Here is a 16207-nt window from a genome sequence, read left to right as displayed (position 1 = left end):
ACATTATTTTGCTGTCTCAGCTGTGTGTTTTGTAATGAGAAATAGAAACATAAAGGCTTGTGCCACACATTATACACATCACAATATAATCAGCAGTAAATTTTAGGCAGTTTGTGACATACAAACTATTGCATCAAACAAGTTTGATGGGGAGGTAAAATAACCTAATCAATGCATAATTGACACTTTTGTACACAAATCTTAGTAGGGCAAGATACCCCTTCACAATGGTGTGGTTGCACTTTCCTCTTATGCAGTGGGGTGGAGTTGGGATACAACCTACAGTCAAAAGAGTAAAATGAATTTATTATGTAATTAACTTTTGAATCCAAGGTGTAGGAACACATCATGCAGTACATTAAACAAGATGACTTACTTCTATGATAGCTGGCCACACAGCATGAGAAAAGAATGTGATTATTCTCACAGTGTGTACCATAAGATTTGGAAACAGACATATTTAGCAGCTAATGATAAAAAAGGTTTTAATGCATTATACATTGGCTTATCATACATAAAATACAGCATGCAGAAAGGCTTTTGAGAGTTAATATTATGAGAATTTATTTGCCTTACATCTTATTGATTCTACTTATATTTAAGAGGAACTAATTAGGTATAAGAAATTTAGTTTTTTCAAGAATTGCGGGGAAAGTCAAGCTTTATTACAACACCATGAAAAACAATTCTTCTACTTACCTGAAAAATCATTCCTTTCAAAAATTTACTACAATGATTGCACGATGATGGTCGATCAAATGAGTGCATTAGAAATTTATGGTCTGTGCTTTTGCAAACGCTTGGTTCAATATTATCCCTGAAACAAGCCAGATGCAAAGAACTGCTGTGAAGATAAGGAATATGGTGGATCACCATATTTTCAATAAAATTTACAGCAAAAAACCAATGAAAATAATATCTGTCATGGTCTGTTACTTGTAGCAATTTTCTGTTTAGACAAAACTTGGTCAGAAGGTTATATTAACAAATGTCTGCCCATATGCAACTGAATAACACAAATTTTGTTTTTCCAGACACGAGCACCTTAATTTATTTAGGTATCTTTAGTGGCCTGAAACACACTTAAATTCTGGTTTAAATAGAGCTTTTACTTAAATTATTGTTTTAAAGATGTTATATTGAGAGGATTTCCTTCCCAATACTCTCAAGCCGATTTGGGTGTTAATTTTGACAAGTGGTCCACTAATTTCAGTCAGGATATGAATACAGTAAAAGAATTTGAAACATTTATCTGGAACCTATAAAAAGCCGGTGAACAACAAATCACACTCAGAGTCCCACATGCAGTCCACATGATTACACCACCATTAACAATGTTTGAAACACACAATAATCCACCATCAAAACAAACAATATTCACTGAAGTATGCAAGCAATATAGTAACTAAGGACAAGTGACACAGAACAACCCTCAGTTAAGAAAGATATGATTTGGCATGCAACAGGTTATTAGCTGGGCCCCATGGGAGTATCTGTTGGGAAGGCGTGGCCTTATGTGCACTACTGATATCTATTACCTTTGTAGTTTGTCTGAAGAAGATTTCAGATTTTAAACAAAGAGCACTTTTGCCGCTGTACTTGCAAGCACAGATGTGGCAACTGTACTTGCAGTCCGCCCTGGTACCTGCGTAGTCAGCATGACGGAATGTAATGCCAAGGGGCCCAGGTTAGATTCCTGGCTGGGTCGGAGATCGTTTCTGCTCAAGGACTGGGTGTTGTGTTGTCCTAATCATCATCACCTCATTCTCATCGACATGCAAGTAGCCGAAGTGGCGTCAACTCAAAAGACTTGCACCAGGTGAACGATCTACCCGACAGGAGGCCCTAGCCACATGACATTTCATTTCAACTGTACTTGTAAGCACAGATGTTGCAGCTAGCACTACATTCCTGGGAAGTGTCCACACACAGACCTTCTTTGCTGGTATCCTAACAACTGAATCTGATGACATTAATGATAGTAGTTGTATTGCCACCCATCCATCCACGCATCCACCCACCCACCCATTCACACGTTGTGCTTCAGGGGACACATTAAAATCGAGAATCTTCGGAGATATACATAAAGAAAAGGAAGCGACTCTTAGAAACTTATTATGTGCACTGGTTGATTGGTTGGTTTGGGGAAGGAGACCAGACAGCGTGGTCATCGGTCTCATCGGATTAGGGAAGGATGGGGAAGGAAGTCGGCCGTGCCCTTTCAGAGGAACCTATGTGCACTGTACTAACAATAAATGTAATGTAGTAAATTAACAGGAAAGCCATAACTTTGGAAGAAAAAAAGAGTTTACTATTTCCTGAGTCGAGTTAAATAGCTGATGTTGATCTCCTAATGATAGGTTAATATTTACTTATATAAAATAGCTACCTCTGTATGCAACAATTGAGGTTTATTTACAATATTTACTAGTTATTCAATCTATACAAGGAGAAATCAGTAAAGATAACCAAGGAGAAATCTGGAAATTGAATTAAAGTTAAGGGAGAAGATATAAAAACTTATCATTTTCCAGTAACTGTAACTCCGGCAGGGATGGGAAAAGATCTGGAAGATATCTGAATGTAATAGATAGTTTCCTGAAAACAAGTTATGATATGAATATCAACAACTGTAAAACAAAGGTGAAGTAGTGTTGTTGAATTAAATCAGATGATGCTGGCGGAATTAGATAAGGTAAAGGTGTTGCTGTTTGGACAGTAAAATAATTTATTATGTCAGGTGCAAAGAGGATGTAAAATGCACAATGACAACAGTAAGGAAAGCTTTTCTGAAGAGAAAAGTAAGTTAACATTATTTAAGTGTCAGAAAGTCTTTTCTGAAAGTACTTGTCTGGAGTGTAGTCGTATTTGGATTTGAAAAAAGGATGATATATATAACACAGGCAGGAAAAGTGCTGAAACTTTTAAAATGTGGGGCTTCAGAAGAACAGTGAATATTAGATGGGTAAACAGGATAAACACTGAGGAGGTACTGAATCAAGTCAGTGACAAAAGGCTTTTATGACACAACTTCACTAAAAGAAGGGGTGACTTGACAGGAACATGCTGAGGCATCAAGGAACAACTGATTTCGTATTGGAGGGAGGTGTGGGGACAGTAAAAATTGTAGAGGAAGGCTAAGCCTCGACTGTAGTAAGCAGGTTCAAATGGATGAAGGCTGCTGTAGTTAGAGATGAAGTGACTTGTGCAGGGTACACTAGTATGGAGAGGTGCCCCAAACCAGTCTTCAGACTGATGACCACCACCACCACCATCACCACCACTACCACCACCACAACAACAACAACAAGAAAAACAAAATGAAATACTTGTCAAGCAGCTTTATTATGAAAGTTGCCACTCACCACATAGCTAACAGAAATTTTCAACCCTTGAACCTAGATAATCAGAAAGTTTGAACAAGGCATGGATAATGACTAATGAGGAATGTTTTTAGCTTATTTTATTATTTTCTTTTGAACTGATGGGGATTCTCAATTTCTTGCTTTATGTTGGTTGGCAGCTAGTTGAATAGAGTACATAACATTTTTTAATGAATTACGTCTAGATCATTTCACACATTACTAATTTTGGTTCACTGACTTTCAACAGATCATCTTGATGTTAAACATATGATACAGTATATTTCATTACAGTGATGAGACACAGTGTCTCTGGTGTTTGACATCAAGATGATATGTTGGTGGCCAAAGAGCTGAAACTAATAATGTGTACCTTAAAATAAAAGTATTTGTGATCTAAATTGAACTAATTAATAAAAGTACCAAAATGATCACTGTTTCTTACACAGGAAGTTATTTTTCTTTCTTGTATTGTGACTATGCAAATCACAGATCAGCTGAACCTAATTTTTATTACCAATAATGAAAATAGGAGCTCATGTACTCAAAAGTGTGCACAAGAATTCATTATGGAGTCTTCTGTAAGGTGTGCAATTAATCTGCTTTCTTTTGTTATGCTCCAGTTAATGGAATTCATCTTACCACTTTGATGTGCTATAATTTTTTCCCCCAAATTCACATGACACACACTACGACAGACAGAGATGTTCTTAGAGCACATGAAGCACAACTGAGGAGCCAGGAAGGAAGTCAATCCATAAGAGGCTTCATCACAATTTCCTTTTTCCTTACATGCCACTTTAATGTGGCTAGACTATAGGCATTTAAAGCACCAGATTGGGTCAACACATAAAATATCACTTTGAAGCACATGAACTAAATCTTAATGTGCTCAGGGACCACTGGTGTACATATTACAAACCAGAATTAAATCAGTTGTTTTAATTGTCTTCTCACTTTCACTTCAATAATTAGCTCTCATTACTCTTCTAGCTTTTCAACAGTGTTCATTTGTATTATGTTTTCGCATGATACTTTACTAGAATTTAGGGTAGTGTGCATCTCTATCATAATCAGACTACTACAAACAGCTTAACTAAGCTTGTTGGGAAGTTGTGCTTTCTGTTAAATTCGGCAATTTGATAACCTCTCAGCAGATTTCCCTGTAATAACTGTACCTCCAAGAGACCTCTGGATGTAGAAGTGTGAAAGCTCTCTGCATGATCAAACTTCTCTTCCAACTATTTTAAACACATTGTGGAAAGGTGTCAGTAAAGAACATTTTATTCTTGGCTTTCCATAAGGGCTAGTTGTCCATGATATTTTATAGGTTAAATGTTGACACAACCCATAGTTACGGAAATGGAAGCTGACTAAGAAAGAACCAAAGAAGTCCCAACTAGTTTAATGCAGCTGGTTGTGGCAAGTGCACAAGACGTCAAACACTAATGATTGCTTTGCTGTAACAGCCACACACCTGCTTGGCATGTAGCTTACATCAAGAATATGATTAGTTGCCTCGCAGAGGTGTCAGCCAGTTTGCTATCCTCGTGCTTAAGCCAAGATCACTGCATAATGCACAATGTTCCACTGTAGTGCCTAACAATGGTTATAGATATTGTAAAAACCCAGATTTATAAAGAATATGCAGTTACCTCCACCTTTCACAATATGCGTATTTCCATTATCAGCAGGCAAGAAATGGAGGAACAGATGAGAAATATGTGGCAAACCTAATCTTGGTTTACCAGTCTTGGTAGGCTGGAACCTAACATCTGAAACACACATTCCTATCACCACCTTTTAGACACAGTTTCAGAAAGCAATTGCTCGGCTAACAATTCTGCATTACTATAATCCATTAGACATACAACAAAGATGCAGTGTTCAGTGGTAAAAGATATGCTGCATGGTGAAGGTCATATATAGTACTGAAGGTCTTTTTCTGCATTATTCAATCATTCACATTACTGGCAAATCTGTGCATTCTGCATCTACAAGTGATATATTGTAAACCCTATTTTTGTTGGCCCAAGTCCTCCTTCAAGGATAATTTAAAGCTTTCATCTGTCAAAATTCAGCATGTGGAATGCTTCCATGCTTTCAGGGCTGACAAGCAAGCAATGAAGAGTAAAAATAATATCACAGACATTGATAAATATATTCCCCAGACCAAAGTTGTCCTTACTTTAAACTGACCAGTTCCACATCAAAATGAACTATTGTGTGCATGGACAATGAAGCACAAGAAAATTACTATTTAAAAAATATTCATTAAGTGTAAAGCCAGACTAAACATAATATATGTGAAAGAAGAATGTGTCATGGAAAGTAATGAGGAAGAAGAGTTGAAAAATATTCATGAAACAAGAAAAGAAGAGAAAATAGGGATTTGAAGCAATTAATGGAAAAGAGTGCTGAACGCTGAGTTATTAAAGTCAACAGTGGAGGCAGAGGGAAGATAACATGAGAACAGGAATATGGAGATAATGCTGAAACATAGCAATGTACAGGGTGTACATAAAGCCTGGGAACACTTTCAATTATTGCACAAGAACCAAATATTGTACAGATATCATACATACGTCATTTTGAAAAGAATCCCTGAAAGTTGTGGTTTTTTTTTTCCATGTATACTGCCACAGCGTAGTTTGGTAATTTGCCAATAGTCAGCGTTAGTCGCAAACACGGAGCTGCCGCATCGATGGATCGGCCGTGCTACAAAACGGGACAGCTGTTTCATGAAATGGCCTCCTCAATCACCAGATCTCACTCCGTGTGACTTTTTTCTGTGGGAACACATTAAAGATCTGGTGTATGTACCACCTCTACCACGTGATATAGCAGAGCTCTGAGAGAGAATATGGGAAGCAACTGCCACAGTCAACAATGCCATGCTGGAACGGGTATGGTAAGAATTCGATTCCTGTATTGAAGTCTGCCAGGTCACTCATGGTTTGCATAAAAAATAAATAAAAACTTTTCACAGTTTTTCTTCAAAATGCAATATGTATGACATCTGTACAATGTTTAGTTCTTGTGTAATAAATAATTGAAAGAGTTCCTGGACTTTATGTACACCCTGTATATGGGAGGATGTTTAAAAAGAAAACAAGCCACAAGTGTTAACATGGCACAGTGGCTTTTAAAAAGCATGGAAGAGGAGCTGGCAGGCTGTGGGTTGGGGAGTTTACTACTTACACAATTAGAGGTGTGAAGTAAGTGTGCAGGGAACTGCTGTCATGCTCTAAACCATGCTTTGTAATAAAATGCTATGTGTCAAAGCTACGAACTAAAACGATTACATTCGGCTTAGCACTATCTTAATTGATGGAAATGGAAAGTTTTCTTTCTTTTTTAGGATACTTCTGCTGTAGCTCTAGCATATACACCACAATTCAGATGTAAACACACAATTCGGGAAAGATCTCAAGGCAGGGTACAATGCTCAGGACAAAATAGGTAACCATTTGTAAAGCAGCACAACAGGCCATCCACATTTTCCGTATAGAGCTGCAGCAAGTATAAAATAGGTTATCAAGGTTAGTGAGATAGAAATGTATAAAAATATGAGGACTATAGCCAGAAAATGAAAATACATTTCCACTGCTGATACATCACAAAATGAATATGCTATAAATGGCCATTTAACTGCTTCATAAGTAAATAACACTAAGTCTGAGATGTTTGATATAACACGCAGAAATATTCAAGTTATGGTTAGGGTAACAAAATGTTTCTATACAAATTTTTAAATATAAATTTTGTACTTACAATGCTTCCTCAATTGCTTTTATGCACTTCCTTTTAGCATCATCTGTGCGAGCGTACATAGTAAAGGCAGTATGTTCACCTTTTTTAACAAGAAACCACTGGTAATTCCACCTTGAATCTTTCCGTAGGATAGCACGGTTAATAGTGTTTTCAACTTTGTACTCACTTAAGTAAAGGTACTCCCTAAAAGCATAAAGGTCACCCTGAAACCAAGAAAATACTCTATCTAGAACATGCATCTTCAAACACTGAACTGAAAGACTGAGTTATTTCCTGAGGAACCAACATACTACTTGGACTAATCCTGAGAGGTTTTAATATGTCTTCAAAGCTAATCATTCCAAGATATTAAACTCATATTATACTACAGTAAATTATACTAAGAAACACAAGAAATTTTGAGCAGTGTAACTAGAACTAGAATATGTTAAATAAATAATGACTGAATCTTGATCATGAAATATGCATTATGCTTTTAAAAATTGGCTACATGGAATAGAATTGTTGACTATATATATACAATGAATATAAAAGGCAAACTGTAAACAAAGTCAACTAATAAAACTTTTCAACACTTTAGTTTTACATGGGCACATATGAAGTAATTGTGGCATGAAGTTATCTCTGCATGTCAAAGAATAAGACGATACAACTCTACAGACTGTTTTCAAGGCGATGAATACTAAGAGGAAAAGAATGAGGTTAGAATAGAATACAGAGGGACCAAACTCCAGATGAAAATGACACTACCCCAAGATTATAAGCTGGAGAGAATAAGTAGATGTACATAAATATTTCAGGCATCTCACTCCTCACTTCAACTCTACTGCCAACATGTAAGTCATTAAATTAAACACACTGAAATATGTACATTTTTAACTTCTTGTGGCATAACGAATAATCCATCAAATTTCACATTCACAGTTGCACAAATCCTACTGCTCCAACTGATACTTCATTACAACGTTATAATCTTCATGTCACTGTAGTTCATCAAATGATCCATATCTATACAATGTTCTGCCACAGCTAACTTCCCTGGCTGTAGTAAGCACATGTATCTTTTGTGTTGTACACATCTCTCACAAACGGAATCTATTGTCTGATATATAAATGACTTATCACAATTTCCACATTGAATCTGATACAAACCTGCCTTACGAAGAAATGAATCATCCTTCACACAACCGAGTAAGGCTGCAATCCTTGCAGGAGGCTGGGAGATTGTACCAGTGCAATGTAGCTGTACAGGTGGTTTAAGCTCTCAGTGGTCTTCCTAAGCCAGTTCAAGCAAATGTCAATGCGATTCCTTCAACAACACCACACCCAATCACCTGTCCTGTCCTCCTCTCATTAAACACGTCTTTATCCAAACGTTTGTATGCAGGGCATCCCTACTAAGCATCATCACATGCATTTTCTCTGGTTGTTTTGGAAATATTTGTAATTTCATTTTTGCAATATGTACATGACTCGGTGTCCCACTGCAGACTCTTAACTAAGGTACAAGCATATGGGATTGGTTCCCAAATATGTGAGTGGCTCGAAGACTTCTTAAGTAATAGAACCCAGTACGTTGTCCTCGATGGTGAGTGTTCATCGGAGGTGAGGGTATCATCTGGAGTGCCCCAGGGAAGTGTGGTAGGTCCGCTGTTGTTTTCTATCTACACTCCTGGAAATGGAAAAAAGAACACATTGACACCGGTGTGTCAGACCCACCATACTTGCTCCGGACACTGCGAGAGGGCTGTACAAGCAATGATCACATGCACGGCACAGCGGACACACCACGAACCGCGGTGTTGGCCGTCAAATGGCGCTAGCTGCGCAGCATTTTTGCACCGCCGCCGTCAGTGTCAGCCAGTTTGCCGTGGCATACGGAGCTCCATCGCAGTCTTTAACACTGGTAGCATGCCGCGACAGCGTGGACGTGAACCATATGTGCAGTTGACGGACTTTGAGCGAGGGCGCATAGTGGGCATGCGGGAGGCCGGGTGGACGTACCGCCGAATTGCTCAACACGTGGGGCGTGAGGTCTCCACAGTACATCGATGTTGTCGCCAGTGGTCGGCGGAAGGTGCACGTGCCCGTCGACCTGGGACCGGACCGCAGCGACGCACGGATGCACGCCAAGACCGTAGGATCCTACGCAGTGCCGTAGGGGACCGCACCGCCACTTCCCAGCAAATTAGGGACACTGTTGCTCCTGGGGTATCAGCGAGGACCATTCGCAACCGTCTCCATGAAGCTGGGCTATGGTCCCGCACACCGTTAGGCCGTCTTCCGCTCACGCCCCAACATCGTGCAGCCCGCCTCCAGTGGTGTCGCGACAGGCGTGAATGGAGGGACGAATGGAGACGTGTCGTCTTCAGCGATGAGAGTCGCTTCTGCCTTGGTGCCAATGATGGTCGTATGCGTGTTTGGCGCCGTGCAGGTGAGCGCCACAATCAGGATTGCATACGACCGAAGCACACAGGGCCAACACCCGGCATCATGGTGTGGGGAGCGATCTCCTACACTGGCCGTACACCACTGGTGATCGTCGAGGGGACACTGAATAGTGCACGGTACATCCAAACCGTCATCGAACCCATCGTTCTACCATTCCTAGACCGGCAAGGGAACTTGCTGTTCCAACAGGACAATGCACGTCCGCATGTATCCCGTGCCACCCAACGTGCTCTAGAAGGTGTAAGTCAACTACCCTGGCCAGCAAGATCTCCAGATCTGTCCCCCATTGAGCATGTTTGGGACTGGATGAAGCGTCGTCTCACGCGGTCTGCACGTCCAGCACGAACACTGGTCCAACTGAGGCGCCAGGTGGAAATGGCATGGCAAGCCGTTCCACAGGACTACATCCAGCATCTCTACGATCGTCTCCATGGGAGAATAGCAGCCTGCATTGCTGCGAAAGGTGGATATACACTGTACTAGTGCCGACATTGTGCATGCTCTGTTGCCTGTGTCTTTGTGCCTGTGGTTCTGTCAGTGTGATCATGTGATGTATCTGACCCCAGGAATGTGTCAATAAAGTTTCCCCTTCCTGGGACAATGAATTCACGGTGTTCTTATTTCAATTTCCAGGAGTGTACATAAATGATGTTTGGGATAGTAATGTGCGGCTGTTTGCTGATGATGCTGTGGTGTACGGGAAGGTGTCGTCATTGAGTGACTGTAGGAGGATACATGATGACTTGGACAGGATTTGTGATTGGTGTAAAGAATGGCAGCTGAATCTAAAAATAGATAAATGTAAATTAATGCAGATGAATAGGAAAAAGAATCCCGTAATGTTTGAATACTCCATTAGTAGTGTAGCACTTGACAAAGTCACGTCGATTAAATATTTGGGCGTAACATTGCAGAGCGATATGAAGTAGGACAAGCATGTAATGGCAGTTGTGGGGAAGGCAGATAGTCATCTTTGGTTCATTGGTAGAATTTTGGGAAGATGTGGTTCATCTGTTAAGGAGACCTGTTATAAAACACTAATATGACCTATTCTTGAGTACTGCTTGAGCGTTTGGGATTCCTATCAGGTTGGAATGAGGGAGGACATAGAAGCAATTCAGAGGCGGGCTGCTAGATTTGTTACTGGTAGGTTTGATCATCACGCGTGTGTTACGGAAATGCTTCAGGAACTCGGGTGGGAGTCTCTAGAGGAAAGGAGGCATTCTTTTCGTGAATCGCTAGTGAGGAAATTTAGAGAACCAGCATTTGAGGCTGACTGCAGTACAATTTTACTGCCGCCAACTTATATTTCACGGAAATACCACAAAGATCAGATAAGAGAGATTAGGGCTAGTACAGGGGCATATAGGCAGTCATTTTTCCCTCGTTCTGTTTGGCAGTGGAACAGGGAGAGAAGACGCTAGTTGTGGTACGAGGCACCCTCCGCCACGCACCTTATGGTGGATTGCGGAGTATGTATGTAGATGTAGATGTAGATGTTATTCCTGTTAGTCGTTTATTTCCATTCTGGTAGTCTGAATCTATGGATTTTGTTTGTAATTATAACAATGCTGATCATTCGCAAACCCAATCAACCACATAACCAGACAGTGATTGGCATTCATCCATTCAGCATTTCTCTGCTCAGCTCGTATAGCCCCATCCTGTTTGCTCTGTGGAAAGTTTATTTCTAGATGCAACAAGGATACTCCTGACAGAGACATCATGTATACTATGCATGTATTCGAAAATCAACTTATGATTCATTCAGAAATCAACTTAAAATGTGTTCAAAAATGTTCAAAAACCAACAGGGATGCACTTCAAAATCGTATGAATAATCAATAGACCAACGTGTGCTGGATGCTGGGTACTTTGTGAAACAAGTTTTTTTTCCTCAAGGATATGAATTTGGCGCCCCCTTTTCCTGGTAGGATCTAGCTGCTTGCTGCGACTGCTTGCACAGCCAACAGACACATTCCTGTAGCCAGAAGCGGGAGAATCTACTACTCAAATGCGACTCAACTGCGCATGTGCATGGGCCCGCTCATAACTGCTAAAACAAATCAAATGTAAACAGTTGTGACTTCACACTCATCAGAGGCAATTTGTTGTTATAAAGCATTGCATAGTCTTCCTAAAGCCTTTGACACATTTTGCTGTTGGCAGACGCTTGCATGAACACTGTGTGCTGTTGTTGTATATGGCGCATTTCCTTTGCAATTTAAGTTATTTTCGTTTTTTTCTCTCTCATTTATGTTTTATTGATGAAGTATTATTCTGCAGTAGCAGGATACAGTAATATCCTTTGTTAGAGTATCGGTTTTTACCAGTCAAAGTTACAAAAATTTAACAGAAAACTAACTCAATGAAAAATTCCCAGAATTCTAAAAAATTCTTGGGTTTTTCCCAGTTTTCTCCCAGATGAAAAAGTTCGTGGGTTTTTCCTGAATCTCCTGGTTGTTCCGGGTCATATACACCCTGTTATAACATTCAAGCAATAAGGCTGAAGTTCTTATTAAAACTCACCCGTGTTGACTTAATTTGCTTGCACAGCAGTATTATTTTATCAAAGATGAAAACATATCTGAAACAAAAGAAGTTATGAATGATTTCAATTTAAGCACATAAAGAAACCACATTGAATTTCAGTATGTCAAATAATGAGAATTGCAAGTGCAATCTGTAAAAACTTTCTATGTCTATGCATTTCTTAAAAATTAATTTCTATTGGGAAATGAAGCTGAAACAATAAGGCTAAAATTTCTATGAAAAACTTTTGCATTTATTTGTGACAATGTGAAAATACTGACATTATAAGAGAATCCTTCTGTCCCAAAAATAGGCAGCAACCAAGTAAAACGGGGCACGCAGGAAAATGTCTGCCAGATCATATATATGGTCAGAACATCCAGTAAATATAGCCTTATCCTAAAAATTATGAAAAGAAGATATAAGAGAATAACTTTTGAAAAAAGCAGCAAATAAGCTTACCTGCATTTCACTTTCTGGTCATCATGAGCCTTAATTCGCATTTCCCCATCATACAACAAGCGACCATAATCTTTCAACGACTTATTTTCTGGCAAGTTCAAGTCTGATATACTATCCTGTAAAAATTTGTAAAAATGTTGCTATACAACAAGACTGAACCATTATAATAATTAATATCACTGATCTACTAAAATTATATTAATGAAAAATAGACTTGAAGATAGTTACTGGGCGGGGAGGCCATGTGACCCTATACTGGCTATCAGTGTGACAGTCAAATGAAACATGAGCAAAACGTGCAGTATCAGTCCATAAAATTGCAGACTGAGCATCATGTCTGATGTGTGAAGTACTTCATCTCTATGGAAGTGCAAACAATGTGCTTTCTCATGGCACAACATCAAGGGTACATCCTGGTGCCATTAGTATCTCGATTCAGGGAAAGCAGCTGCCACAAGAGACAAATGATGTGGGTAACAATGACTTCAGGATAGGGGCCACTGTGGACTATTGTGGACTGGAACAGTGGAAAGACGGGCCAGGACAATACTGACAGATGAGCTCCAGGAAAACCATCTTTTTGTAGGGTATAGAAGCTAGTTCCCCTGTTTGACACAGGGCACAGTAGTTAGCATTGGTTCTGTAGTTACTTTGCATCAGCTCTGTGTGTGTGTGTGTGTGTGTGTGTGTGTGTGTGTGTGTGTGTGTGTGTGTGTGTGTGTAAGTTTTCTTGGTTAAAGTTCTTATTGTCTTGTAGATACACCAAATATTGGAACAAATTGAGCCATAGACAGTTGAGTGCATTGTGTAAAACTTTTCTCATTAAATATGTGGGAGATATAGGAATGCAGAGTCTCACAGTAGTAACGTACAATAAAATGTTCTTGGGCTTCCAGTTGTGTCAAGAGGGCACAAGATACTTTCAGTTCCACAGTGTGATAATAGCAATATGTTTTCTAACCTACAGAATTTCCAGAGAGATTCACAATGTGATGAGTGTAACCAGTACAATATAGAATAGTCATCCGAATTTTCATCTTACTGTGCATATGAAAATTGTGTTATCATTTTCTATTAAATATTTGTCAACAGTTGTGAACTAATAATTAATAGAACCATACATATTAAATGAAATACACGTTTTATATGGGAGTGTCATTAAAAGCAAACCTACCTGTATATCTTGGACAATATTCAAGGTATCACTGTCCCTTTTAACTTCATTTATATACTGGGCTACATCAACCATAGCTTCCTTTGCTCTTTCCAGTCCTCTGTAATCTTCATGATTCTGTTTATACATAAAAATGTTTCAGCATGAAAAAAATCAAAAACGAATTTTCAGTACTAAAGGAAAAAAACATAACAAATAATCTATGTAATATTCCAAAAATGGCTTACAATTTGTGTTTCACTTATAAGTTTCTCCAGAAGTAAGGGATATTTCAAGATACGCTGCATTGGCACAGACAGTATATCTCGTAGTTTAAACTTCCCTTTGTTTGCTTCTTGCTCACATTTCTGTAAAACCAGAAAAACATTAAAGAAATTTCAGTCATTGCATACCTTAAAGTACATACAAGCTAAGATACTAGGTATTACGGACAACAAGTAATAGATGAGCTATTACGATCCTGCCAGCCTGTAAACTAAGCTATGCAACCACGCAGCATTTGCATTTAACCAGTTGACAACTGTGGGCCTACTCAGTCCAGTGGCCTGCGGACACTCAAATATGAAGGAAGGCAAAATTGTGCTTCACAGAAGACAGATCACGGGTGTCTGGGATTCTCTGATCTCAGAGAGGTGCACAGCTGAAGATATGAAAATGATATTCGTCTAATGAGATACTTTTCTTTGTCCCTTCACTACAAAGAGGTTTATGCAAGTTTGGTTCCAGTCGTATAGGTGTCACAGTGTACACAGGTCTTGCTAATTCTATGGAATCAGGCACATTTATACATTAACAATTTTCATCTATGGTGTCCATTGAGACATCAACAACTTGCTTCCAGTCTAACAATCTTCTAGCAAACCAAGTGTACCCTCTAAACACAGCTTCTTCACTTTAGTATCATATACAAATTCCCACAATCTGTCATAATTAAACTTGAAAATTCTGGATCAGTATTAAAAACATCCTGGCTAGCAACCAGATTCCTTTTATTTGGTTTGTAGCACATGTGGAACAAAATGAAAACATTGCATGAAAAGTTCTGTCTTTCTGTGCACTACAGAAAATTTAACAAGCCACTAAAGTGCATTCAGCCAAGACAAAACACTTGTCTTTTCATCATTTTATACATTTTACCACTACATACTATTAAATATCTTTAACACACCAGCTGGTTCACACATTATGCCATTACAATTATAATTAACAGATAAAGTCTTAGCAGCTTTACCTCAATGATGTGATAGAAATTCACTGCATCCACAATATTCTAAACTACACAGTTCTTTTATTCAACAAAGGTGGTGCAACCTACAACATACCTGATATTGAATCTGATCCAAACTTTCAGACACACTATGTATTTAAAAAGATAAATTTATAAAATTTAATATGTCATGCTTAACCCTTGAACACCTGCACCTGTGTAAAAAGTGCACCAACCACAAATACAATTGTTTTGCATGATTCCATTGTTGTTTCACTATTCCAAGTCTATACCTATTCCTTCACTATTGTTTCAGCTTACACAGTGAAAAATTGTGGTGTCACATGTCCAAGTGAGCAGCAGTAATATAAAATAAACATTGAGCTAGGTGAGAAAAAATTTACAATCTGTGCAAGAAAATGACCCAGATTACGAACTAGCACATGATCTCATGATGAGGTAGTTATCTATGAGTAATTAGTAATTGAATAAGTGGTTGGCTGGCATCTGATGCAACTGTGCTGTTAAATACTTTGAATGGGTCATTATTGTGATGTAACACCTGTCCATAAAGATATACTAAAAGTTTATTTCATTATTGATTAATTCAACAGTGTTTTAACTCGTGTAAATTTATTTTACTGTCGTTTAATTAAACTAAGATAACTGTGAGTGTGCTTATACATGTTTACCCTGGTAGTATAAAGACAGCTACTCTTTATATGTGTACAAGGTATGGCACATGCCTGCTCGTGTTATGAAAAATGACGCACCCGCTCGAGGCTTAATTTAATAACTCCTTGACAAGCTTTTCGTTTGTTTTTTTGTAATGTATGACATGTCTAAGAGACTGTCTCTTCTACAAAATGATTATGTCTCGTAATAAATATGATAATGCTGTCAGTGATAACTACTGCCTAAGATATGCAAATCATGACTTCTTGTAATAATAAACCCCGTGGAGGCCCGGGAAAAGAACAGGCCTCCGGTATGTTCTGCCAGTCGTAAAAGGCGACGAAAAGAACAAACCACTAATAGGGCTAACCCCCCTTTTAGTGTGATTAGTTGGTTCAGGACAGAACTAATGGAGCCTCGGACAAGCGCTGTCATGGTCGGGGACGATGCTTGAACCCTATGCCCGTCCACAATGGTAACGACACTGCTAGCCACACGGAAAATGATTTAAATCCAAATAGAGGTGTTTTGCAGGACATGCTTCCTGCAACCACCCTAGAAGGTAAACAA

At 39.0% G+C, this 16207-nt stretch overlaps 1 protein-coding gene across 2 annotated transcripts in view; it reads right to left on the bottom strand.

The window, feature by feature from the left end:
* The window catches only part of LOC126470229 (protein vav), a 170817-nt gene that overhangs the window by 70617 nt on the left and 83993 nt on the right, over window positions 1-16207 (bottom strand). For both annotated transcript variants that reach the window (XM_050097920.1, XM_050097921.1), the window contains exons 7-12: window positions 13983-14102; window positions 13756-13872; window positions 12582-12697; window positions 12117-12174; window positions 7137-7339; window positions 700-817 (exon numbers count right to left, since the gene is read on the bottom strand). In XM_050097920.1, coding sequence (XP_049953877.1) covers window positions 700-817; window positions 7137-7339; window positions 12117-12174; window positions 12582-12697; window positions 13756-13872; window positions 13983-14102 — 732 coding nt within the window. The remainder of the gene's footprint in view (window positions 1-699; window positions 818-7136; window positions 7340-12116; window positions 12175-12581; window positions 12698-13755; window positions 13873-13982; window positions 14103-16207) is intronic.

This window comes from Schistocerca serialis, chromosome 3 (genome assembly GCF_023864345.2).
Source record: "Schistocerca serialis cubense isolate TAMUIC-IGC-003099 chromosome 3, iqSchSeri2.2, whole genome shotgun sequence".
Lineage (NCBI taxonomy): Eukaryota > Metazoa > Arthropoda > Insecta > Orthoptera > Acrididae > Schistocerca > Schistocerca serialis.
This window is presented reverse-complemented; position numbering and strand designations above follow the sequence as displayed.